Genomic DNA, 27,949 nt, shown 5'->3' on the forward strand with positions numbered 1-27,949 from the left:
TTGAAGTATATTGCAATATATGAACAAACAATTCCCTGTATGTTTAAAGGGGAGAGCATTTCTTAGTAGCTTAATGCACAGAATGTCTTTATGTTCCATATATATTGATAATGGGTGGGTGCAGAGGACTTCTTGTTTTGTCTATATGAATTTTGTGGTTACAGTGTCATTGTACCCCTGCTTATAAATCCACACAACCCAGCGAAGTTAAACTTTATATTTGTAAAGCTGTCTAAAGAAGCTGAAGGGATTAATAATATTAAAATAAAAAACAGTACACAAATTAAGAGCAAAAGCACAAATGTAATGGAAAAAGAGCAAAGCAAAAAAGAACAGTACAATAAAGAGAATAAGAGATAGGAACATCACTAAAAACAGATAAATATGATGGACCAATAAGAAAGGGAGGATAAATATAAGGGAAAGATAATACAGGGTGAATAACTAAGGCCAATAGAAAATTCAAACCGTTGACAAAAAGGAAGATAACTATGCAGAATCATAAGGATATAGAATTTAAAAGTAAAAGATAATTAGAACTGGGTATCAGGAATTGAAAACAGAATACATGGTAAAAGCAAAACAAGAGAAAGTAAAAAACAATATGTAAGGGTAGAGATAACATTCTAAAATATGCTTCAAGACGATTTTGCCTGTGGTGATGTTGGCTTTTCTTCCTTTCCAGATGCTTACACAGATGAAGATTTGATGCTGTACTGGAAAAAAGGAAATGAATCTTTAAAAACTGACGAAAAAATTTCCCTATCTCAGTTTTTGATTCAGAAGTTTCACACTACATCTCGACTTGCATTTTACAGCAGCACTGGTACCATTGCTAAATTAATTTATCTTGCTCATTCCAAGAGTTCTAATTTTGTGAATTACTTTCTAGAACTGGACCGTGCATCTTTCGACCCACCTATTATTTAGTAAGGAAAAGCTTCTCATAGTTGCCCCTTGCACACATTTGTGGTTTATTATGTGAGCTGCAAGATTCATTAGCGGGTACCCTTTACCAATTTCAATTTCCCCCCTCCCCGCAAAAAAAACAAAAATAAAAAATCAGACCACATATTGTGATCACACAAATCACAAATTATTCAATATATGAATGCAAATGCTGTACCTGACACTACACACACCTAGAAGGCTGCATGCGCACTACAGGTAATTCAGAGTTGTATGAGACCTATTTCACACTAGTTACTTCTCATCTGTGCTGCAAAACTGTCCATTCATTTTGCAGTGGATTGATGACAGACCAGGACCTACTATAAAAAATAAATTTTGTTTCTATCAAAAGAGGATAAACATAATTCAATTCTTCTGTTACTTACAACATGAATAAAATGAACCAGTGGTTTTCATAGCACCAATTCATTTATATTTCCCCAACCAATGGAAATTGTGATGGTGGTGGTTTCAGCCTTGTCGAAATAGGCACAGTGTTAAGTGTAGAAACATTCAGGATATAATATCCCACCCTCTTTAAGAACATCACCTATTTATGGCTAATTCATGATGGCTACATTCAACTTGGTTATCAGAACTATGCCTACAATTTACAATTACTTTCAATGCTTTTTTAACTATTATAATGCTGGGGCCCAGGTTTCACGGTAATGTTTATTGAGGAATAAAAATGGTTGCCTGAGGTAAGCAACTGGACAGCATCAGTGCTACGCTTGAGCAAAACAGTGTTTGGTATTATGCTGACAGGTACAATTTGTATAAAGTGCAATTCCAGCATCTTGTGCCTTAGTAGCCATAAAAAAAAATCAAAGAAAATATGTCCTATTTTTCTCCATGTCCTTTCTAGTGAGTGTTATTCATTTCAATGTATCAGGACAATGCATATTGTTGCTTCAGGGATATGTCAATCAGCCTTTGCCAAACCAGCAGTTTATTTTGTAGTGTCAGTTTAACCTGAAGCACCAATATGCGTTCTCTTGATGGAACAGATTTACTCTGAGGCAAAGAACCAGGGTTAAGTAAGTTATTATAACAGAGAATCGTAGCTTTAACTTTTGCCTCATCCCAGTTTTTGAAGTAAGGTATGGAATCTTTTATCTGGAAACTTGATTTCCAGAAAGTTTAGAATTGGTAGATGATCATCTCCCAGAGTGCTTTTTAAGCAAATAATTCAAATAAGAATAAGGGAATCTATCTTCAAATTGAATATGTAATATATGCTTCATCTAAGCTTCAAATAAGAAACTTTTTAAATATAATCAATTTAAAAAATAATAAAGTTACTCTTCATTCTGCCCATCTCAGCAATCTTTCTCTCTCTACACAGTAGGTGGACTCAGGTTTTGATAGACAGTTAGGTCTAATGCACCCTTTGGGGGGGGGGGGGTTGTACCTTCTGCCTAGAACATGTATTAGAGCTCACTCTTTCAAAATAACCAGCTCATTTCATTTGTTGAGTCACCTAATATGTGAAGAGCAGCTGAACAGAGAGGGGCTGCATGGGGGGCATTACTATTACCAGGCCTGGATTTGTGGAAAGACCACAAAGGCCTGGGCCTAGGGCCGCACCAAAATGTAAAACTTTTCTTCCCATATGGAGCAATGGGGACCTCTCCCCCACTGCTCCGTATGCGAGCATAAGGCCCAGTCCGTTCGCGCATGCGGGGGGCAATGGACGGGGGGCAGCCTCGGGGCGCCCAGATTACAAATCCGGTACTGACTATTGCATCTGCATTTTTTTTCTCTTTATTTAGCACATAAGGCTGTGCAAAATACAGCATCAACAGAAAGAAAATAAAGTTGTATATATGTCCCAGTAACTTACATGTGTGATTTTCTTTACTCACAGGATGGTATAATCGTCTTTACATCAATTTCACATTACGGCGTCACATCTTTTTCTTTCTGCTGCAAACATATTTTCCGGCGACCTTGATGGTTATGTTGTCTTGGGTGTCGTTTTGGATAGACCGTAGAGCTGTTCCTGCAAGAGTCTCTCTGGGTATGATGTCCTTTTTAATAGCGATGAGTGAATCTATCCCATTTCACTTTGCTGAAAATTTGCGAAACGGCAAAAAACTGTCAATGGGCATCATTTTTTATTTGCATCAATTTTGTCTTACGTACTCGCAACTCCTACAGCACAACTTTTTTGGTGACAAATTTTCTTTATGTGCAACAAATATTTCTTAAGTGTGACAAATTTTTCTTATGAGCCCACCTGTCATGGAAAAAAGTTTTCTTTTAAAACGCATGAGCTAATAGAGCTTACCCAGCAGAATCCTGCATTGAAATCCAGTTCTGAAAGTTCAGAATCAGGCACAATGCACTGAGATGGCTGCCTACATACCAATATTACACCTATACATTTTTGGTTCAAGAATAACATTTTAAATGGTAGAGTGAAATATTTGCTATGGAAACAGTGTAATTTATTAATAAAAAGTATTTTTAAAGTCAATGGGTGTTTTTTTTCTCTGCAAATTTTTTGTTGCAACAAATCTTTACACACTTTCTGGAAAAAATTTGCCAATGGCGAAATGCAGAATTTTGCTGCAAATCCATGCCTGGCAAAAAAAATTTGCTCATCACTATTTTTTAATATGTGCAATAATATGTGCAATGTAATGAGTGCTTCACTACTTTCTTATACTTTGTAAAGTGTAATATGTATTATAATTTCTAGCTTCTGGGCTGTATACCATCATTTGGGTAATTTCAAAGTGAATAGAACTGTAACTTTGGAGTAATAGCAGAGGTGACCAATCGTATGAGATGTAGAACAAATTTAGCAGCGTGGTGTACGGTCAATCATTGCTGGTCCCACTGTCATACCATGAGTAGTTGATGATAATGTTGTGATAGGAGTAACAGACATGTTACTTAAACTGCTATGATTTAAATGTGCCTGAAAAGAAACCTGACTTTTTCACAGGTATAACCACGGTGTTGACTATGTCTACCATCATAACGGGAGTAAATGCCTCCATGCCCAGAGTCTCATACATCAAAGCCGTGGACATTTACTTGTGGGTTAGTTTTGTGTTTGTCTTCCTATCGGTGCTGGAATATGCAGCCGTGAATTATTTGACCACTGTGCAAGAGAGAAAAGAAAGGAAAATGCGGGAAAAGGTAACATTTAAATTACTTAACCTAATTATTTCTATTCACCAATGATTCATTTGCTTCATTACCCTAATCTGCTACTTTTCAGCTTCATCATCAGTTAGGGGCCCATTTAATAACCGCTGTTTTTTTCCCCGATTCTAATTTGTAGCAAAAAAAAGTTACAACTTTTTCAAGATTTACTATGTGTCCAATCTGAAAAATCTAAAAATCTGAATCTGACAATTCACCAGCCAAGATCATATAGAAGTCAATGGCAGATGTCCCTTCCCTTTCCTGAAAGGTCCGTCTTTTGCCTCGGAACTTGCTGATTTTTGTGTGACAATTTGAAAAATTCAAGTTTTTGGGGCGACAATTCGAAAAGTTTTCCCGCACAGACTTTTTCAGTTTGGATTTTTTAGTAAATGTCAGACTTCATGGAAATGAGTTTAGTCTAATTTTTTTTAAATAAAAATATGAGAAATGTTAGAGTTTTAATAATCTGCCCCTTAGTTTCTTTTAACTTTGTGATTTATAAAAGGAAACTATACCATCAAACATTGCAGGTCTATAACATTACATCACATAAACAAGCTCATATATAAAAAAATGCTTCATATAAAGACTTTAAATGAAAAATATACTTTCTAATAGTATGTGCCATTGGATAATCACTTACAGAATAATTGCCATTTGAATTACTAAAAGCTTCATTGCTAATTGCTAAGCAGCAATATTTACTGATATGTATTTTGCATTTTAGTAATTTAGTGAGATTTCCAGACCATTTATACAATAGTGAGTTAAAATTTTTATGATAAAAATGATATGTTGGTTATTTGAAATTATTCTAGTATACTGCAATCTCCCTGCCCTGTATTTACATAAGAATGGGACCATGCCTATAAAATGTGCTACACTTTTCACCTGGAGCTAGAACTAGTAAAGGGCTATGCACAGTTAGCTATCAGAAAAGCAAATAAGAGCTCATAGAAGGTTGTTTGTTCAGGGGCAGAACTAGGGGTAGGCAGAAGAGGCACCTGCCTAGGGCGCAATGCTGGGGGGGGCATCAAGAAGGTACCTCTCCTGTGTACCCCCAGTCCATGCTCCAATTCAACCACTGCTTGTCATTTCCCACCCCCCAGGTCACTGTGCGCATGGGTGAGGTGGCCGACCAGGCTGCCTAGGGCAGTCTGATATAGAACGTTTTTTCCTGTCTTCTTCATCTTACATTGGCCATAACAGAGAAAATGTATTTATTTCTTTTTCGTTTCAGTTCCCATGCACATGTGGAATGTCCCACACAAAAACCATGATGTTAGATGGGATGTATGGTGATTCCGAATCCAATAGTCTGGCTGGTTATACCAAAAGCCAGATTGTTACAGAAGATATTGAGAAGCAAGACAAGATGGTTGTGCACTTGGCTATGAGTCCAAATTCTAACACCTCTCGTAAAAAAGGACTTAAAGGGCAAGTTGGCTTACGCATCGTGGCAAATAACCATGCCATTGACACTTACTCTAGGTTGATTTTTCCTGCATCATTTATATTTTTTAACTTAATATACTGGTCTGTGTTCTGCTAGATACAAACAAAATTGAATTCTTTCAAGCAAAAATTTTTTCATGACTGCATGGAGAGCAACTGCAAACCACATGGATATATGGTAATTGCCTTTCCCAGTGTAATTAATAAATACTTCTTAGAAAAACAGCCATTATTCAGCCATTTCTAAATTATACAAACAGTATATATATATATATATATATTACACATCCATTGTAAAGCTGCAAGAAAAAAATAGCAAAATTGATATTTATGTCTTTAATTTATGTTAAATTACATTACAGAAGAGTATTAATCTTTGCATGCTTTCTCTGAGCACCTGTATAGCACTTTCAGAAATAGCGATTACATGTTCTTTTATCTGCAATTTTTACATATTTCAAATAAAGAATATGGCAATTCACAATGTAGAAAGTGGGTACACTAGATGGAAGGCTGGCTATGACTCTTGTGCACCTTCTTTTTGTGAATTAACGCTCCCTTTAACTTCTTTTGGGATGTGTGCACAAAAATGATCTTTTGTGCTACTGTTGTGTGTGGGCAGAGGTGGGTCGGTTAGAAAAAGTGCTAAATTATGTATTTTTATATAAAAATTCTCAAAGACCAGCACGCATCTTAGAGACAGCATTGTATATTTATATACTAAAGAAAGGTAAAATAAATATGTTCCCCAAATATCTTAATCACCTCACAGTCAGCTAGAACGTATGTTAGACCATACAGGTATGGGAAACCTGTTGGAAAACAGATCTGTCCAGTTTAAAAATGTCTGCTGCTAGTTCACTACGTTGGCAGGTAAACAGGAGCCAGGTCTTCCGTTCACTTCTAGCAGTCCCTATCAGTCCACTGGAAAGTGTTCGTGCTTGTGTATGGACCATGTCAATTCCGCTACCTTTAGATGTAAAAAAAAATGGTGTTTGCTAAATGTGCTAACTATTTAATTTTAAATTAAAATTAGAACAGAGATATATATATATATATATATATATATAAAACAATATTTGATTATTCTTAAAGGAGAAGGAAAGGTTAGTAAAGAGTTAATTTCAAAATGCAGGCATACCTTCAGTTGTCTCAATAGTGCCCTTAAGTCTCCCCATATTTCTCCCGTTCAGAGGATCAGAAGCCAAACAGTAAGGAAAAATGCTGAGCTGGGTAGAAAAGATTCCCATAATGCATCGCTCATGCCCAGACTCAGGGACTGGGGACGGCGCATGGGCAGAAACAGGAGGCTCCCCCTAGCGTCTGCAGCGGCAGCATGAGACACAGGTGTTGGTAGGGGGGAGAGGCAAGGGGGACGTGAGCGGCGGTGCTGGTAAGGGGGAGAGGCAAGGGGGACAAGCGGCGGTGCCGGTAGGGGGGAGAGGCAAGGGGGACATGAGCGGCGGTGCCGGTAGGGGGGAGAAGCAAGGGGGACAAGCGGCGGTGCCGGTAGGGGGGAGAGGCAAGGGGGACAAGTGGCGGTGCAGGTAGGGGGGAGAGGCAAGGGGGACAAGCGGCGGTGCAGGTAGGGGGGAGAGGCAAGGGGGACACGAGCGGCGGTGCTGGTAGGGGGGAGAGGCAAGGGGGACACGAGCGGCGGTGCTGGTAGGGGGGAGAGGCAAGGGGGATGCAGCTCCAGACAGTTGCTGTGGAGAGAGAGGCACAGTGAACGTAGAAGCTGGCGGTGGCCATGTTAAAGAAGGCGGCGCTGTTCACTGAAACAAGTATGTAGAATGTAGCAATGTATCTCAGTAAATCTTTCATTAGGCAAGCTAGAAATATAGCGTTTTTTCACAGCAATAGTAGTACTATTTAATAGTGTGGTTAATAGATTTTGACTTTCCTTCACCTTTAAGGGTCAAGGTTTAACCTTTACATAAATTTTTATGTGGCTAATTCAGGTGCTTATGTTACTCACATAATCACCTTGACACTTTTGCACATGCCTCTTCCTTCTTTTGTCTTCGTGCCACTTGCGCAGAAGACAGTGAAAAGCCAAACTTTAATAAAAAAACTTTTTTTCACTCTACTGTGCGTGCGCTGGTCCAGGAATTCCTAAGATAGACAAGAGAAGGGAGAATATTGCACGTTTGCAGCTACCCTGGGCTGGTGCGGTTTTCTCATAACAGGAGCACCAGCCTGGGGTATAAGGTAAGTGATTACAATGCCTGGGCACCCCCCCAGTGATTGTACCTTTCCTTCTCCTTTCAAGTTTATTTTTATACAGTGAAAAAAAGATACATGGGTTATAAAAATATTATCCTTGGAACATTTATCAGTGGAAGGAATATTTGTAATCTAATAATTTTTGATAATATCAAAATAATAACTATGGATAATGCAAGTTCCAAGGCTAATGACATATAAACCACCATACATTAATTTTTATACACCACCTTGTAACTAGTAAACTGTGACACATTATTTGATTGATTCTTAACTTTTGGTATGAAAACATTTATTTATGTACATGTGTACAATTGTATTAGTATGTATATATGTATATATTTTTTATATTTTTTTCTCATGTAATACTTAATGTAAATGGGAAAATGTCAAAGCTACAGATTAAAAGCTGTAAATATTTATTGTTTGATCCGTACACCTTGTCAGAAGCCTAGGTGTTACTTGTTTAGAGCCACCAATAAAGTTCAATAGAAATATCTCACTTGTGTTACTTCTTTATGAAAAAGCTAAGCATAGTGTCCCAGATTTCATCATTTTTGTGCATTCATGTGACATCACTGAACATGGCCACCCTCCTGGTGTGGGTGGCAAAGTGCTCGTATTGGGCATTTATAAAAAAAACCTATGATTTCCCCCAGCCAGAGTAGGGTTCCATTAGCCTGCACTCGAGTGGGGGAACCTGCACCTTGCATTCATAAGGAATCATACTTGCAATACCAACAGATCATGGTGCTGAATAATTTACAGAAGAACCTTGTGCATGTTAAAGGAGAACTAAACCCTAAAAATGAATATGGCTAAAAATGCTATATTTTATATACTGTACTTACTGCACCAGCATCTCAATAGCAGCAATGATCTGGGACTTAAAACTTGTCACAGGAGCTCCTCATCTCAGAAAGCGACTGTTGAGAAGCTAAGCTTAGGGGTGATAAATTATTAAGTAGAAAATGAGGTTGGCCTGTAATATACGCTGATGCTACAGGGCTGATTATTACATTTTGATGCTATTTGCGCAGGTTTCTGAGCTGCCATGTAGTAATTATATGTATTAACTACTAGTCAGCCTTATATTGTATCATACAAGCTCCCATAAACAGTATGGCCACAGTTTATTGCTGTTTGGGCCAACAGCCAGAACAATCAGAACAGAACAAGAAGTAAACAAGTTCTGTGGCTCCTAATTTTCAAACCTGTCTGGTAGATGAACCAATCAATACGCATAGTACATAAGTACAGTCATATGAAAAAGTTTGGGAACTTCCTTTTAATATATAACATGCCTTATGGAAACAGTAGTATTTCAGCAGTGACATAACATTTATTGGATTAACAGAAAATATGCAATATGCATCATAACAAAATTAGACAGGTGCATAAATTTTGGCACCCCAACAGAGATATTACATCAATACTTAGTTGAGCCTCCTTTTGCAAATGTAACAGCCTCTAGACACCTCCTATAGCCTTTGATGAGTGTCTGGATTCTGGATGGCAATATTTTTGACCATTTGTCCATACAAAATCCCTTCAGTTAAGTTAAATTTGATGGCTGCCGAGCATGGACAGCCTGCTTCAAATCATCCCATAGATTTTTGATGATATTCAAGTCGGGGGACAGTGAAGGCCATTCCAGTATATTGTACTTCTCCCTCTGCATAAACGCCTTTGTAGATTTCCGACTGTGTTTAGGGTCATTGTCTTGCTGGAATATCCAACCCCTGCGTAACTTCAACTTTGTGACTGATGCTTGAACATTAGGTTGATATTGGGTTGAATTTATCTGACCCTCGACTTTAGCAAGGCCCCAGTCCCTGAACTAGCCACACAGTCCCACAGCATGATGGACCCTCCAACAAATTTGACAGTAGGTAGCAGGTGTTTTTCTTGGAATGCAGTCTTCTTCTTCCGCCATGCAAAGCGCCTTTTGTTATGACCAAATAACTCAATTTATGTCTCATCAGTCCAAAGCACTTTGTTCCAAAATGACTGTGGCTTGTCTAAATGAGCATACAACAAGTGACACTGTTTGTGGCATGAGTGCAGAAAGGGCTTATTTCTCATCACCCTGCCATACAGATGTTGCACTGAATTGTAGAACGATGTACAGATATACCATCTGCAGCAAGATGTTCTTGCTGGTCTTTGGAGATGATCTTTGGGTTTTCTGTAACCATTCTCACAATCCTCCGCATATGCCACTCCTGTATTTTTCTTGGCCTGTCAGACCTGGGTATTACAGCAACTGTGCATGGCCTTCCATTTCCTGATTACATTCCTTACACTTGAAACTGACAGTTTAAACCTCTGAGATAGCTTTTTGTAGCCTTTCCCTAAACCATGATTCTGAACAATCTTTGTTTTCAGATCTTTTGAGAGTTGCTTTGAGGATCCTATGCTGTCACTCTTTAGAGGAGAGTCAAACAAAAGCACAACTTGCAATTGGCCACCTTTAATACCCTTTCTAATGATTGGACACACCTGTCTATGAAGTTCAAGGCTTAACAAGCTAATCCAACCAATTTGGTGTTGCCAGTAATCAGTATTGAGCAGTAAAGCTGATGCCACACGAGGTGTAGGGCTGAAATTTTCGGCAAGCGGAAAACCGCTTGGCGAAAATTCAGCCCTACGCCTGCTACTTGTGCCTGCACCCGAATCAATGGAATACGCTCGGGTGCAGGCACATGTAGCCGATATATGCATGAAAATGCGAGAGAATGCAGTCTGGCATTTTCATGCATATATCGGCTACATGTGCCTGCACCTTACATGCATTCAAATTAGCAAAATTACAAGGGTACCAAAATTTTTGCACAGCCAGTTTTTCACTGGCTTCACTAAAAATCTTTGTTCAGGAATCACCCCAATACTCAGATGCTGCTGGGAAATTAAAGAGATACCACTGTTATTTTTCTTGTTGAAAGTGGAGTAAATTATTATGCAGGCTGAAAGGGGTTCCCAAATGTTATCATATGACTGTATCTCTCTGGATTGTAGGGCCGGCATACAAGCACTAAATATGTTATCAATACAGGTATGGGACCCATTATCCAGAATGCTCAGGACCAAGGGTATTCCAGATAAGAGGTCTTTCCATAGTTTGGATCGTCATACTTTAAGTCTACTAAAAAATCAATAAAACATTAATTAAATCCAATAGAATTGTTTTGCCTCCAATAAGGATTAATTATATCTTAGTTGGGATCAAGTACAAGTTACTGTTCTATTTTTACAGAGAAAAAATCTGCTCTTTTCTGTTCCTTAAGTTTCGCTGACTCCCTGTCCTGTTTTTTTTAATTGCCCAATGCTATAGAAACGAAGTGCTACTCCACATGCCTCTTTCATACATATAAAGTAAGGTTGAAAAAAGACACATGTCCATCAAATTTAACCTTTTATGTCTATATACAGTGGATATAAAAAGTCTACACACCCCTGCTAAAATGTCAGGTTCCTGTGCTGTACAAAAATAAAATCAAAGATAAATCATTTCAGAACTTTTTCCACCTTGGGTATGAGTCTATCAGCATGGCACATTTTGACTTTGCAAGAGTTGCCCACTCTTCTTTGCAGAAACACTCCAAATCTGTCAGATTGCGAGGGCATCTCCTGTGCACAGCCCTCTTCAGATCACCCCGCAGATTTTCAATCGGATTCAGGTCTGGGCTCTGGCTGGGCCATTCCAAAACTTTAATCGTCTTCCGGTGAAGCCATTCCTTTGTTGATTTGGATTAAAGGTGGAAAAAGTTCTGAAATGATTTATCTTTGTCTCATTTTTGTACAGCAGGAACCTAACATTTTATATGCACTTTATGCCTTACCACTAGCTCGAGATCCAGAAGAAGGCAAAACCCAATCTCAAAGCCTCTCCAATTTGCCTCAGAGTGGAAAAAATTCCTTTCTGACTCCAAGACCAGTCCCTGGATCAATTATGGGAGCTATCTCCCATAACCCTGTATTCCCTCACTTGCTAAAAAAACATCCAACCCCTTCTTGAAGCTATCTACTGTATCAGCCAGTATGACTGATTTAGGGACAGAATTACACAACTTTAAAGCTCTCACTGTAAAAAAACCCTTTCCGAATATTTAGACAGAACCTACTTTCTTCTTATCGGAATGGGTTCCCTTGTGTATGCTGGAAGGACTTACTTATAAATAAAGCATTAGAGAGATTGTATGATTCCCTTATACATTTATACATAGTTGCTGCATGGAATTGCTTACTACTAGGGATGCACCGAATCCACTATTTTCGGAATTCTGTTGAACCCGAATACTGAACCAAATCCTAATTTGCACATGCAAATTAGGATATGGAAGGGTAAAAGAACATTGCATGTGCAACACGCAGAAAAACATTTTAAACTTCCATGTTTATGTGACAAAAAGTGATTTTAAAGGAGAAAGAAAGGTAAAAACTAAGTAAGGTTTATCAGAAAGGTCTATGTAAATACAGCCATAAGCACTCATAGAAACGCTGCACTGACGTCTCTGTCAAAAGATACAGGATTTCTTGTCTGTTTGTTTTCCTCTGCCAGAGACACGCAGCTCTCTCCTCCCTCCATTCCTGTTCCCCCCCTCCCTCAAGAATGCTAAGAACCCGCCCCTTAGGAATGTGGATCTGAGCCAATCAGCAGAAAGCTGACTCATAGTCTAACTAACTGAGCATGTCACACTGGTCTGGGTCTCGGGGCAGGAGGGAGGCATTATGGGAACTTAGTTTACACAGCTGAGCTTTTTTTCTTCCTGTTTGGCTCCTGATCATCTGAACAGGTGAAATAAACAAGGCAAACCTGGCACCAGGTAAACAAGGCACCTGGGCCAGATGGAATACACCCTCGGGTACTGAGAGAGCTAGGGGCAGAATTGCAGTGGCCCTTGTTTCTGATATTCTCAGACTCTCTTTCATCAGGTATGGTACCTAGGGATTGGAAGAAGGCGAATGTCATTCCCATATTTAAAAAGGGAGTAAGATCTCAGCCTGGCAATTATAGGCCTGTAAGTTTGACATCCGTGGTGGGCAAGTTATTTGAAGGCTTGTTAAGGGATCACATTCAAAATTATGTAGTGGAGAATGCCATTATGAGCAGTAATCAGCATGGCTTTATGAAGGACAGGTCATGTCAGACCAATTTAATTGCTTTTTATGATGAGGTAAGTAAGAAGTTGGACAGTGGGGATGCAGTAGAAATAATTTGGATTTTGCCAAAGCATTTGATACCGTTCCCCATAAACGACTGCTTTCTAAGCTAAGGTCTATTGGTCTTAGTGAAGTTGTTTGCACATGGATAGAAAACTGGCTACAGGATCGGGTACAGAGGGTGGTTGTTAATGGTACATTCTCTACTTGGAATAAGGTCCTCAGTGGGGTCCCTCAGGGTTCTGTACTGGGTCCACTTTTGTTTAACTTGTTCATAAATGACTTAGGGGAGGGTATTATGAGTAATGTATCAGTGTTTGCAGATGACACAAAACTCTGCAGACCAGTCAATTCTATCCAGGATGTGACATCCCTGCAGCAGGATCTTGACCAACTGGCAATCTGGGCAGCTAAGTGGCAGATGAGATTTAATCTGGATAAGTGTAAGGTCATGCACCTGGGATGTAAAAATATGCAAGCCCCGTATACCCTTAATGGGACTGCACTAGGCAAATCCATAATGGAGAAGGACCTTGGAGTCCTTGTAGATAATAAACTTGGCTGTAGCAAGCAATGCCAGGCAGCAGCTGCAAGGGCAAACAAGGTTTTGAGCTGTATTAAAAGGGGTATAGATTCACGGGAGGAGGGGGTTATTCTTCCCCTTTACAGAGCGCTGGTAAGGCCCCATCTAAAATATGCTGTTCAGTTTTGGTCTCCAGTGCTCAAACGGGACATTATTGAGTTAGAGAGGGTCCAGAGAAGGGCAACTAAGCTGGTAAAGGGTATGGAAAGTCTCAGTTATGAAGAAAGACTGGCCAAGTTGGGTCTGTTTACACTGGAGAAGAGGCGCTTAAAGGAACAGTAACACCAAAAAATAAAAGAGCTTTAAAGTAATAAAAATATAATGCACTGTTGCCCTGCACTGGTAAAACTGGTGTGTTTGCTACAGTAACACTACTATAATTTATATAATAAGCTGCTATGTGGCCATGGGGGCAGCCATTCAAGCTGGAAAAAAGGAGAAAAGGCACAGGTTACATAGCAGATAACAGACAAGTTCTGTAGAATACAATAGTGTTTTATCTGTTATCTGCTATGTGCTTGTGCCTTTTCTCCTTCGAATGGCTGCCCCCATACTACACAGCAGCTTATTTATATAAATTATAGTAGACTTTCTGAAGTAAACACACACCTTTTACCAGTGCAGGGCAGCAGCACATTATATTTTAGTTACTTTTATACACTTTCATTTTTTGGTGTTACTGTTCCTTTAAGAGGTGACATGATAACTATGTATAAATATATAAAGGGATCATATAATAACCTTTCTAATGTTTAATTTACCAGTAGGTCCTTCCAACGGACACGAGGGCACCCACTTCGTTTAGAAGAAGGGAGGTTCCGTTTAAATATTCGGAAAGGATTTTTTACAGTGAGAGCTGTGAAGTTGTGGAATTCCCTCCCCAAATCAGTCGTACTGGCTGATACATTATATATGGGGAGACTTAAAGGCACTATTGAGAGAACAGAAGGTATGCCTGCAGCTTGAGATTAACTCTTTAGTAGCCACAAGGATGTTACATTCTGGTTGGAAAGGTTAACAATTCTACCATCACCCCATCTTCCCAGGCCCGGTGCCTTGGGGTTATCCTTGATTCTGCCCTGTCCTTCACTCCTCATATCCAGTCACTTATCAAATCATGTCACTTTCACCTAAGAAATATTTCCAAAATACGATCATTTATCACCCAAGATGCTGCCAAAATTCTTATTCACTCTCTTATAATATCTCGGCCGGACTACTGTAACTCCCTATTAATTGGCCTTCACCTCCAAAGACTGTTCCCTCTCCAGTCCATAATGAATACTGCTGCCAGGCTCATACACCTCTCCAACCACTCCTCCTCTGCCGCGCCACTCTGCCAATCCCTGCACTGGCTTCCCCTACCATCCAGGATAAAATTCAAACTAATGACTCACATTCAAAGCAGTTCATAACTCTGCCCCACCCTACATCTCGGAACTTATGTCTAGACACCATCCAACCCACTTATTACGCTCCTCTACTGACCTGCTCCTCAACTCCGCTCTCATTCCCTCCTCACACACTCGCATTCAAGACTTTGCAAGGGCTGCCCCCCTTCTCTGGAATTCGCTCCCACAAACTGTCAGATTTTCTCCCAATCTCTCTGCCTTCAAGAGATCTCTAAAAACACATTTATTTAGAGAATCTTACCCTAATCTATTTTAACATAACCTCAGAGTGCTGCTAAAAGCAATAACCTGTGCCACACCTCTCACAACTCTGGTCATGCCCATTCCCACACCTTGTGTCTCAACCCTTTCTCCTTGTAGATTGTAAGCTCTTTTCAGCAGGGCTCTCTTCACCTCTTGTATCGTTTATTGATTGCTTTATACAGTGGCTTGCAAAAGTATTCGGCCCCCTTGAACTTTTCCACATTTTGTCACATTACAGCCACAAACATGAATCAATTTTATTGGAATTCCACGTGAATGACCAATACAAAGTGGGGTACACGTGAGAAGTGGAACGAAAATCATACATGATTCCAAACATTTTTTATAAATAACTGCAAAGTGGGGTGTGCGTAATTATTCAGCCCCCTTTGGTCTGAGTGCAGTCAGTTGCCCATAGACATTGCCTGATGAGTGCTAATGACTAAATAGAGTGCACCTGTGTGTAATCTAATGTCAGTACAAATACAGCTGCTCTGTGACGGCCTCAGAGGTTGTCTAAGAGAATATTAGGAGCAACAACACCATGAAGTCCAAAGAACACACCAGACAGGTCAGGGATAAAGTTATTGAGAAATTTAAAACAGGCTTAGGCTACAAAAAGATTTCCAAAGCCTTGAACATCCCACAGAGCACTGTTCAAGCGATCATTCAGAAATGGAAGGAGTATGGCACAACTGTAAACCTACCAAGACAAGGCCGTCCACCTAAACTCACAGGCCGAACAAGGAGAGCGCTGATCAGAAATGCAGCCAAGAGGCCCATGGTGACTCTGGACGAGCTGCAGAGATCTACAACTCAGGTGGGGGAATTTGTCCATAGGACAACTATTAGTCGTGCACTGCACAAAGTTGGCCTTTATGGAAGAGTGGCAAGAAGAAAGCCATTGTTAACAGAAAACCATAAGAAGTCCCATTTGCAGTTTGCCACAAGCCATGTGGGGGACACAGCAAACATGTGGATGAAGGTGCTCTGGTCAGATGAGACCAAAATGGAACTTTTTGGCCAAAATGCAAAACGCTATGTGTGGTGGAAAACTAACACTGCACATCACTCTGAACACACCATCCCCACTGTCAAATATGGTGGTGGCAGCATCATGCTCTGGGGGGCTTCTCTTCAGCAGGGACAGGGAAGCTGGTCAGAGTTGATGGGAAGATGGATGGAGCCAAATACAGGGCAATCTTGGAAGAAAACCTCTTGGAGTCTGCAAAAGACTTGAAACTGGGGCGGAGGTTCACCTTCCAGCAGGACAACGACCCTAAACATAAAGCCAGGGCAACAATGGAATGGTTTAAAACAAAACATATCCATGTGTTAGAATGGCCCAGTCAAAGTCCAGATCTAAATCCAATCGAGAGTCTGTGGCAAGATCTGAAAACTGCTGTTCATCTAATCTGACTGAGCTGGAGCTGTTTTTCAAAGAAGAATGGCAAGGATTTCAGTCTCTAGATGTGCAAAGCTGGTAGAGACATACCCTAAAAGCTGTAATTGCAGCAAAAGGTGGTTCTACAAAGTATTGACTCAGGGGGCTGAATAATTACGCACACCCCACTTTGCAATTATTTATTTGTAAAAAATGTTTGGAATCATGTATGATTTTCGTTCCACTTCTCACGTGTACACCACTTTGTATTGGTCTTTCACGTGGAATTCCAATAAAATTGATTCATGTTTGTGGCTGTAATGTGACAAAATATGGAAAAGTTCAAGGGGGCCGAATACTTTTGCAAGCCACTGTATGTTACTCTGTATGTCCAATTTATGAAACCCACTTATTGTACAGCGCTGCAGAATATGTTGGCGCTTTATAAATAAATGTTAATAATAATAATAATTAATTGGGCTGCATAGTTTTGTGACATCTACAAACACTCATACATTACTTACAATACCTTCCCCTAATTGCATTTCACAAGTTAAGTAAAAGTGGACCCAATACTGAATCTTACTCCAAGTAGGGAATGTACCATTAAGAACCACACTCTTCACTAAGACCAACAGACCTTAGTTTAGAAAGCAGAGGTTTGTGGGGCGGTGCATCACATGCTTTGGAAAAGCATAGCTTGCATGGTATCCATGCATTAGGGCTGTGGGCTGGTCAGATACTGTACATAATTGCCATGCTGATTACTGCTCAGAATGCCATTCTCCAACACATCATTTTAAATGTGATCCCTTTACAAGTCTTCAAATAACTTGCCCAGCACAAATGTCAAACTTACTGGGCATACGTACCATACCAGATGAAAACTAGCGTGAGAAAGTCAAAAATAGAGGCCAGTCCAAAACTGAATTCAGCTCTCTCAGTACCCAAGGGTGTTTTCCATCTGACCCCAGTGGTTGGCTCCTCAACAACCTGTAACGTAAAATGATCATGCAACAAGTTTATTAGCTTGTTCCCATTTACTGTTCTAGCAGTAATGTTGCTCCAGTTAATCTGGGTTATTAAAATCCTCCATTATCATTACTTGCCCCAAACCAGCTGCCTTTTCTATCAGCCTCTTTCTCTTCACTTACATTATGGGATCTATAGCATACCCCCTCAATTCATTTGCCATACTATCTGTGCAAAGCTCCACTCATAAGGCTTCAGCTCCCTCATTTTTCATTACTTCCTCATTAATATTGGCTTTTAAATCCTGCTTACAAGAAAACATACCCCTGCTCCTTTTCCATTGCCTCTGTCCCTCCAAAACTATATTTATTGCCCAATCATGTGAGTCATTTAGTCATGTTTCAGCAACACCAATTACCCTTATCCCTTACTATGCCCACTACCTCATCTAAACTATCTTCCACAGAATTACTCACTGCTCCCCATGCCTGGTTTAACATTTCCTCCAACCTCTAACCATACTCCACCATACCCCAAAGCAGCGGCACCATCATCACTGAAGTCTTTCTCTCTACACCAATCTCTCGACTATATTATTTCATTCCATGGCACAATTAAGCCAATATGCGAATTACAACATTTTAATTTAAAGGGATTGGCATGAAAAGCCCCACTGCATGACTAGTCTTCCTTTTTCCTCCATCATATGGGCAGGTTCCACTGCCTCAAGGACAGGGTCATTGACACCCCTCCAAGTCTCAGGGTCACTAAGATAAATGCCAAAAGCGTCAAAAAATATTTGCCATGGTAAATAGCTGGGAAATTCAAAATTCATAATTATAAAAAAACAAGATCAATAAAAAAGACGCTAATAACAATTCCCCATTAAGATATTTAGGTTAGCTACATGATTAAATGATTACATTACTAAAAAATGTATTTCGAGCAATTTTCAGTTATCATCAAAACACTCAAATAAAATTCTAGCATTTGTGTTTTTGTCTAAAAAAATCGATTTCCTTATAAGCAACAAAGAGAGCGACTGTATATAATTCGTCAAAACAGAAAGGCAAAAGCCCTAATACAAAACTGCTTAATGTGCCATAAATTAATTGATTATATTTTAGGGCATCCTTTCACAGTTCCGCCAGTCAGTATTTCACAAGCGCAATACTATATTTTATTTCCGTGTTTGCGTTCCGCATAACCGGAAATTACGTCACAGCAACTAGTCGGCGCCTAATAACCTAGCAACGGCGGCTTTTCAGTCGAGTTCAACAGTTTTATGAAGAGAAAGGTTCGTATGGTCGCGGTGGGGTAGCGTAGATCCCGTACCTCGCTTTCTCCCTGCTGATCTTTGGTCTGATATTGGAGAAACAGTGGTATGGGAGTGTGACAGTCATTACTTAGTGCCGATAGCAAGGGGGCACTAATGTGAAGTTTAGCTGCTATATCTTTATGCATATAGCAGTGGCCACTGATCTTAGGTTTTATGATTGCATCAATTTGCGAATAATAGGGCCAATAATCTGAGGTTCACTTTGGGTTTTAATGGTCATATCCTAATGCAAATACTGTTGGCCACAAAGAGATTTTAGTCTGATTGTCTTTACTGATGTGTGCGCTAGCTATCAGTTATGCTGCCTGGCCCCAGAAGCAGAGTTCTCTCACTCCCAACAAGCAGGTACTACAAGCATTCTGCAATCTGTGTGTAATCCCTTTTTGGTACATTGGTCAAGACAGCACCACTGCATTCATGTCCTTTTTATTCATCAGCGCAAGGTCTCCCACCCACTGACTTACACATTAAATATGCTTGTTGTTTCTTATTAGTTATTGCCTTTGAATGTGTAAGGAAAAAACAAGCTCGGAGCAAACATGGCCTATCGGATGTCCAAAGAGGAGCTGGATGAACAGTTTGAACAGTTTTTGAAAGAGGTAATTTGAGTATTTTGCTATCCTGTCATTGTTTCTATTGTATCTTCATTTTTAACATTTTGTAAAGGTTTATTGTTGATTAGATGCTTTAGGGCAATGGCATTTGTAGAATATGTCACCTATGTAAACTGCAGTTATAGGCAGGCAACAAAATGCCTGATAATACTATGTTGAATAGAATTTTAATCACGCTTTCACTACTGCATTTTGAAATGATACTAGTCTTGCCAAGGCATGGGCCAAGTGATTACGATCATATTCTATGGCAAGATATTTTTGGGCATTTGATCAATCCAAAGGTTATTGTGTTTAGGCTTTTTTGAGATGAGTATATAATAAAGATTTTTCCTTTTAACTATTGGAAAGGCCTGTTTTTGGATTATCAGAGTGCCCTTCCCCTGGTTTTCTTTGTTTGATGTTAAAGGTTTGTCCGTTCCCTGGAGCTGAGGGTTTTGGGGTTGGAGCACCTGGACCATTTTGTTTACTTTGTTAAGCTTTCTACAGATTATGAGTGCCCTTTTGCTAAATCTATATATGAGATTTTAGGACAATGGCACACAGGGTATTTTCTCCCCTGCCTGCCATCTCATGGCCTTAATTTTACACAGGTGACAAAAAAAGCCCTGTATGACATTGCCCTAAATATAGATGAGGTTAAAAAAGGCACCCATCCATTAACTTCAGCCTTTAAAGGAAAAATAGGAATTCAAATGTAGGAAGGCTGTAGATGGTCTTAAAGGAGAAGGAAAGGCAAAGTCACTTGGGGGTGCCAAAATGTTAGGCACCCCCAAGTGACTTTAATCGCTTACCTCGTACCCCCGGGCTGGTGCCCCTGTACGGAGAAAACAGCACCAGCCCAGGGTACCTGGAGCGCAGCGCTTCCTCCTTCCTGCTTCCTTTCTGAGAATGCCAGTGGTTGGCGCATGCGCAGTAGAGTTAAAAGCAAACTTTTCTGTTAAAGTTCCGCTTTTCACTCTACTGCGCATGCGCGCGCAGGGAACCCGGAAGGATCGCTGCTACCCCGGGCTGGTGCGGTTTTCTCCGTACAGGGGCACCAGCCCGGGGTACGGGGTTAGCGATTAAAGTCACTTGGAGGTGCCTAACATTTTGGCACCCCCAAGTGACTTTGCCTTTCTTTCTCCTTTAAGTGTGACTTAAAATATATTTTATGAATTCTAGCAAACAGGGTTGTAACCGTATTCTTTAACCAGAAGTTCATTTTGTATTGTTGATACTGATAAAGGGAGAAATGCTGCCCCAGTCACCATTTCATTTTCAATAATGGTTGACTTAGTTACAATCTATTTGATTGGGTCTGCCATGTCATGGGGACTATACCAGATTCTTTTTGGTTGAAGCCCACTCTGTACTCCACTTTTCTTAAAATAACAATGTTGTCTTTCAATTATTCTGCTATGGTTGAATAGAATATATATGACAAAACATTAGTATTCACCCTAAAATCGGTACTGCGTGGACTTGAGGGCTTTTAGGGGTATCCAAAACTGTAATTGTGCAGTTGTGAACTTATGATCATACAGTATGCTCTCTCTGCCCCTTCTCTAGTGGTGTAACTACCATCCAGCAAAGCCCGCCAGGGGACGAGGTTCCCAGATCGTGGGTTCTGTTGTATGGTAGTTCCCCCTTTCCAGCCACTTCTACTCTTTAAACTTTACTGACTGCTCTCTTCTTTGCTGTGGCCGGGTTGTGGCTGGGTTTGTCCAAATAATGGAAACAGGGTAAAAGATGAAGCAGTGAACTATTTTCTTTTTTCATTGATTGGCAAACCACTTTTACCAATATATGCTGCACTTCTGAGAACTTCATTTTTTTCATGTGTATTTTAATATTTTAATAATTTTTTTATGTAGTAAGCCAGTCACTTATTGAGGTGTGTTGTGATAAATGTAAGTATATTACATATTTGATAACTTCAGCTCATTCACTCACATTTTTTATATTAGTATTGTAGCATGGTAATAGTTTGTATCTATCCAAACAATATATTTTTATTGTCTTTCTTGTACATAAATCCTTAGTTATCTACGGCATCATCAATTTTATTTTACTGTAGTTGGGTCTAGTTCGGTGAACATAAAGTTCTAGAAAAGGGACCCGAGTTACATTAATTATTTGAGCAGTGTTTAGCGTCCTGATACTTCCTATTTGTTTTTGTGTATCCACAGAAAGAGCATATCAGAAACCTTGCCATTCCCTGCGCCATCTTCAAAGCAATTTTTTTTTAACATGCATATGAGCTGGTTTGCACATGTATGCTATTGTGTGTGTTGTTTTGGGCACTAAACTCTTTACTGTGAGGGCCATTGTGTTTGATTTGGGGTTTGAAATCTTTTTGCAGGGAATACTTTGCTGATTCAAATAATACATTGTCATTTTGCTTTTTATAAAGTGTTCTTGATACTTAAAATTTGCTGCTGTTTAGTCTCTTTCAGATGATTCATTTGAAGGTTCCAAAAGGTCTTCTGTGCTTGAAAATCTTGGAAAACCCAGAAGTAAAAAAAACAACAAAAAGGACTCTTCCCCTTGGTGGACTGCTGAAGATGATTCTGATGATAGAGGTAAATATCAGAAATCAGCATTTGCAATGTTATGACATTTATTACTTCAAAACCCTAGAGAGGACATTTATCAAATCACATGCGGCAAGTGATACTGCACAAAGGGGTGCACAATAGTGTTCCTTAGTGCTCATTTGCAGAGCATTAGCAGAGTATTTGAGTACAGCCTGCACCATGCATCTTGCACTAAATCCAGACCAAGGTGCAAGGAGCAGTGCTGTGGGCACAACACATTTGTAGCCACTTGCCCTAATTGGTGCTCCCTAAGGCTAATGTCAGACGAGGCGTAGGGCGGATATTTTCGGCAAGCGGAAAAACGCTTGCCGAAAATTTCGCCCTACGCCTTCTACATGTAGAAGGCGTAGGGCGGAATTTTTGGCAAGCGTTTGTCCGCTTGCCGAAAATATCCGCCCTACGCCTCGTCTGACATTTGCCTTACTTATGTATCTGAATGAGGCAAGCTACAAAGTGCTAAAGAAATAGTGTGAGTCTTTGCATAGTCAATAAGGCCTTAAAGTTATTTAATGTGAAGGAAAATTAAATTGCTACATATAATCAGAAAAATGGTATGTGGTTTCAATGAATATAGCGCATTAAAATGGTATGTGGTTGTTCAATGAATAAAGCGCAAAGAAAACATTTAAAACATCACTTGCTGCCAAAAATTACTGCAATCAAATTGTGTTATATTTGCCTATTGCCTTGAAATGCTCTTCTAAATGTACTAATAACTAGTCTGTTTGCCTGGTGCTAGGGTTCGGCATGTGGTGGAACGAGTGGACAGATTGTTGGGAGGGGCTGGGGAAGACCCGGCGGTCTTGGTACACATAGGTACCAATGACAAAGTTAGAGGAGGGGGGGAAGTCCTCAAGAATGATTTTAAAAAGCTAGGTGCGAAGTTGAGGGCGAGGACTTCCAAAGTAATTTTCAGATATTACCTGTGCCACGAGCAACATTAAGAAGGCAGCGGGAGCTTAGGGAGATTAATGCGTGGCTGAGAGATTGGTGCAGGGAGGAGGGCTTTGGGTTTCTCCAGAACTGGGCTGATTTCTCAATCGGCTACAAGCTCTTTGCCAGGGATGGGCTGCACCTCAATGATGATGGGGCAGCTGCTTTGGGGGAAAAGATGGCTAGCGGGTTGGAGGAGATTTTAAACTAGGAGTGGGGGGGGGAGGGTGCAGCGGGAAATTCTGTGGTAGACAGGATAGATGAGGTAGTGGGCATAGTAAGGGAAAATGGGGTAGGAGACTTGCTTTGGGATACTGATAATGGCAGGGAGGCCCATAAGTTGTTTACACGTCATTCTCACGCCGGAACCAGTATTAAATGTATGTTTACCAATGCAAGGAGTCTGACTGGTAAAATGGGAGAGCTGGAGGTACTGGCGTTGGAGCGGAAATATGATGTGATTGGTGTTGCTGAAACTTGGTTGAATGAGTCTCATGACTGGGCTGTTAATATTGGGGGGTATACATTGTTTCGGAGGGACAGGGGCAATAGAAAAGGAGGAGGAGTGTGTCTGTTCGTTAAGTAGGAATTAAAAGCAAATATTAAGGAGGAAGTGATGGGGGTAACAGAGGGAGCTGAATCCTTACGGGTTGAGCTTCTCACAGATAGTAAAGAATCTACCAAGCTAATTGTAGGGGTATGCTATAGACCCCCTAATGTAAGCGAAGAGGAGGAGGCCCAGCTCCTGTTGCAAATAGAAAAGGCTGCTAGTTTGGGGCAAGTGATAATAATGGGGGATTTTAATTACCCTGATATTGACTGGGGCAATAGTACTGCCAGGACAGTAAATGGGAACAAGTTTATAAACTTGCTGCATGACAACTTTATGGCACAGGTTGTTGAGGAGCCAACCAGGAACCATGCTATACTAGATCTAGTGATCTCTAATGACCCAGAACGTTTAGCAAATGTGCAAGTGGTTGAACCCCTGGGTAATAGTGACCATAATGTTATTTCATTTGATGTTTGGTGCAGGAAACAAATTTACACGGGGGCAACTAAGACACTAAATTTTAGGAAGTCAAATTTTAGCTCCTTAAAGGCAGCGCTTCAGGGCATAGATTGGGGCATTATGTTTTCTGATAAAAACACAGAGCAGAAATGGTTGTCATTTAAAATGATATTAAATCATTACTGTTCTCAATTCATTCCATTAATAAGAAAAAGTAGAAGTGTTAAGAATCACCCTATGTGGCTTAACTCTGAGGTAAAGAAGTTAATAGGGAGAAAAAGGAAAGCTTTTCAGAAATATAAGTCAGAGGGGACAGTAGCTGCGTTTAATGATTATAAACACTATAACAAGTGTTGTAAAACAGCAATCCGGAAGGCAAAGATAGAAAATGAGGAGTGCGTCGCGGCCGAGGCCAAGACTAACCCCAAAATAGTTTTTTAAGTATATTAATAGTAAAAAGATGCAGGTTGAGGGTGTGGCCCCATTGAGTTATAGTAACAATATGGTTACAGCGGATACAGAAAAGGCAGATGTGCTTAACCAGTTCTTTTCTTCTGTGTATACAGTAGAGGAGCCAGAGGGCTAAGTCCCACCTAAGAGCTGCACTGTTGCCTCAGCTCCAAATACACAGTGGTTGGCACAGGATATGGTGCTTAAAGGGTTACACACGATAAATGTAAACAAGGCACCTGGGCCAGATGGAATACACCCTCGGGTACTGAGAGAGCTAGGGGCAGAATTGCAGTGGCCCTTGTTTCTGATATTCTCAGACTCTCTTTCATCAGGTATGGTACCTAGGGATTGGAAGAAGGCGAATGTCATTCCCATATTTAAAAAGGGAGTAAGATCTCAGCCTGGCAATTATAGGCCTGTAAGTTTGACATCCGTGGTGGGCAAGTTATTTGAAGGCTTGTTAAGGGATCACATACAAAATTATGTAGTGGAGAATGGCAATATGAGCAGTAATCAGCATAGCTTTATAAAGGACAGGTCATGTCAGACCAATTTAATTGCTTTTTATGATGAGGTAAGTAAGAAGCTGGACAGTGGGGATGCAGTAGATATAATCTATTTGGATTTTGCCAAAGCATTTGATACCGTTCCCCACAAACGACTGCTTTCTGAGCTAAGGTCTATTGGTCTTAGTGAAGTCGTTTGCACATGGATAGAAAACTGGCTACAGGATCGGGTACAGAGGGTGGTTGTTAATGGCACATTCTCTACTTGGAATAAGGTTCTCAGTGGGGTCCCTCAGGGTTCTGTACTGGGTCCACTTTTGTTTAATTTGTTCATAAATGACTTAGGGGAGGGTATTATGAGTAATGTATCAGTGTTTGCAGATGACACAAAACTCTGCAGACCAGTCAATTCTATCCAGGATGTGACATCCCTGCAGCAGGATCTTGACCAACTGGCAATCTGGGCAGCTAAGTGGCAGATGAGATTTAATGTGGATAAATGTAAGGTCATGCACCTGGGATGTAAAAATATGCAAGCCCCGTATACCCTTAATGGGACTGCACTAGGCAAATCCATAATGGAGAAGGACCTTGGAGTCCTTGTAGATAATAAACTTGGCTGTAGCAAGCAATGCCAGGCAGCAGCTGCAAGGGCAAACAAGGTTTTGAGCTGTATTAAAAGGGGTATAGATTCACGGGAGGAGGGGGTTATTCTTCCCCTTTACAGAGCGCTGGTAAGGCCCCATCTAGAATATGCTGTTCAGTTTTGGTCTCCAGTGCTCAAACGGGACATTATTGAGTTAGAGAGGGTCCAGAGAAGGGCAACTAAGCTGGTATGGAAAGTCTCAGTTATGAAGAAAGACTGGCCAAGTTGGGTCTGTTTACACTGGAGAAGAGGCGCTTAAGAGGTGACGTGATAACTATGTATAAATATATAAGGGGATCATATAATAACCTTTCTAATGCTTTATTTACCAGTAGGTCCTTCCAACGGACACGAGGGCACCCACTCCGTTTAGAAGAAGTGAGGTTCCATTTAAATATTCGGAAAGGATTTTTTACAGTGAGAGCTGTGAAGTTCTGGAATTCCCTCCCCGAATCAGTCGTACTGGCTGATACATTATATAACTTTAAGAAGGGGCTGGATGGATTCTTAGCAAGTGAGGGAATACAGGGTTATGGGAGATAGCTCTTAGTACTAGTTCATCCAAGGACTGGTCCGATTGCCATCTTGGAGTCAGGAAGGAATTTTTTCCCCTCTGCGGCAAATTAGAGAGGCTTCAGATGGGGTTTTTTGCCTTCCTCTGGATCAACTAGTAGTTAGGCAGGTTATATATAGGCATTATGGTTGAACTTGATGGACGTATGTCTTTTTTCAACCTAACTTACTATGTTACTATGTTTTGAGACATTTCTTTCCTTTTTTTTAAAAAAAAAAAAAAGGTAAATTTTTTATTGATTTTACAACAACACAAAATACAAAACAGTGTTTGATATACTGACATTGGAATGGTGCCAAGTCGAGGATACTATCGCTAGGCATTGCAGTTTTCACTATATAGGTGATTGCGTTTAGTTATGTCAAGTTGGTCACACTTGTTCTAAGTATCTAAGTTGTCTTTACTGCGTGCGTGCGTGCGTAGCCTAACTCTGGCTGCGTTGGTGGGTAGTGTTTCATCTGTGACTCCAAGCAAACAAGTTATTGGGTCCACTATCTGTGGCATACTCAGTTTGCCTGCCAGAGTCTGTTTTGGGACATTTCTTTCCTAACACTTCTATTGACATGATAGCTCTTAAATATTATACAGGTTTGGAATTCATATTTTCGGAACACGTTATTTAGAAAGATCCAAGTTATGGAAAGGCCATCTCCCATAGACTACATTTTAAGAAAATCTCATTTTTAAAAATGATTTCATTTTCCTCTGTAATAATAAAACAGTACCTTGTGCTTATACTTACTAAGATACAATTATTCCTTATTAGTGGCAAAACAATTGTATTGGGTTTAATAAATGTTTAAATAATTTTAAGGTATGGGGATACAAATTACGGAGAGATCCCTTATTCGGGAAACCCCAGGTCCTGCCAAAAAAGCCATTCTTTCACAATGGAAATCCTTGGCCCCCCCCAACCCTACCGTTCTGGAGAACTCTAGTCAACAACACCCTTACCAACCAGAAGCTGACTTACCTCGCACGGAGTTGTCCAAAAAAATTTCATGCAATATGGGGCCCCCGGTTGATCTCTGAAGAAAGTGGCTCGCAAAGCATCATGGTCAGCCAGAGAATGGATAAAACTTGAACTTTATTTACATTCTTAAAAACCCAGAACGCCTGGTTGATCTTCCATGAAACCCCAGAAAACTCGCAGAATAGTTATATCAACACGGGAGCACTTACCGTCACTCATCCACGTGTTCTACTCACGGACCAACTCCCAATGGCCCCAAAACAAATAGATAACATCCAGAAAAAGCGGAGCACCACGTGGTGAAAAAATAAAATCAGTCTTTATTTTGTCACATTAAAACGGCACATGTACAGCATCAGGACTTACGCTTAACGCGTTTCGTGACCTCACGTCACTTCATCAGAAGCTTAGTAAGCTTCTGTAAGCTTCTGATGAAGTGATGTGAGGTCACGAAACGCGTTAAGCGTAAGTCCTGATGCTGTACATGTGCGGTTTTAATATGACTAAATAAAGACTGATTTTATTTTTTCACCACGTGGTGCTCCGCTTTTTCTGGATGTTAACCCCAGAAAACTCGACAGACTGTTTATCACAACAATGAAGATAAACTGGTTCCAATCTCCCCAGCTCTACACTCTGCCTTTCTTTCCTCTTCCTTACTCTTTCACCCTGCTTCCCCTCTGATTATTGTCCTTTTGTACTTTTATGTTAAGTTGAAAAATGCAAAAATAAAAACTTAAAAAAAAAAACAAAAAAACCCAGGTCATGA

General features: G+C 40.2%; 2 protein-coding genes across 3 annotated transcripts in view; both read left to right on the forward strand.

The window, feature by feature from the left end:
* The window catches only part of LOC100486148 (gamma-aminobutyric acid receptor subunit rho-2), a 31,311-nt gene extending 24,705 nt beyond the window's left edge, over positions 1-6,606 (forward strand). Inside the window, exons 6-9 of the mRNA XM_002940315.5 lie at positions 686-826; positions 2,822-2,974; positions 3,908-4,104; positions 5,354-6,606. Coding sequence (XP_002940361.1) covers positions 686-826; positions 2,822-2,974; positions 3,908-4,104; positions 5,354-5,665 — 803 coding nt within the window. The 3' untranslated portion in view covers positions 5,666-6,606. The remainder of the gene's footprint in view (positions 1-685; positions 827-2,821; positions 2,975-3,907; positions 4,105-5,353) is intronic.
* Positions 6,607-18,758: 12,152 nt separating this feature from the next.
* Positions 18,759-27,949, forward strand: part of cep162 (centrosomal protein 162kDa) — a 49,761-nt gene continuing 40,570 nt past the window's right edge. Inside the window, exons 1-3 of one of the 2 annotated variants that reach the window (XM_012963525.3) lie at positions 18,759-18,848; positions 19,385-19,489; positions 21,933-22,068. In XM_012963525.3, the coding sequence (XP_012818979.2) occupies positions 19,430-19,489; positions 21,933-22,068 (196 nt within the window). In that variant the 5' untranslated portion in view covers positions 18,759-18,848; positions 19,385-19,429. Of the gene's footprint in view, positions 18,849-18,882; positions 19,236-19,384; positions 19,490-21,932; positions 22,069-27,949 lie in introns of those variants that run through there. The other variant, XM_031902363.1, reaches the window with a different exon arrangement.

This window comes from Xenopus tropicalis, chromosome 5, assembly GCF_000004195.4.
Source record: "Xenopus tropicalis strain Nigerian chromosome 5, UCB_Xtro_10.0, whole genome shotgun sequence".
Classification (NCBI taxonomy): Eukaryota; Metazoa; Chordata; class Amphibia; order Anura; family Pipidae; genus Xenopus; species Xenopus tropicalis.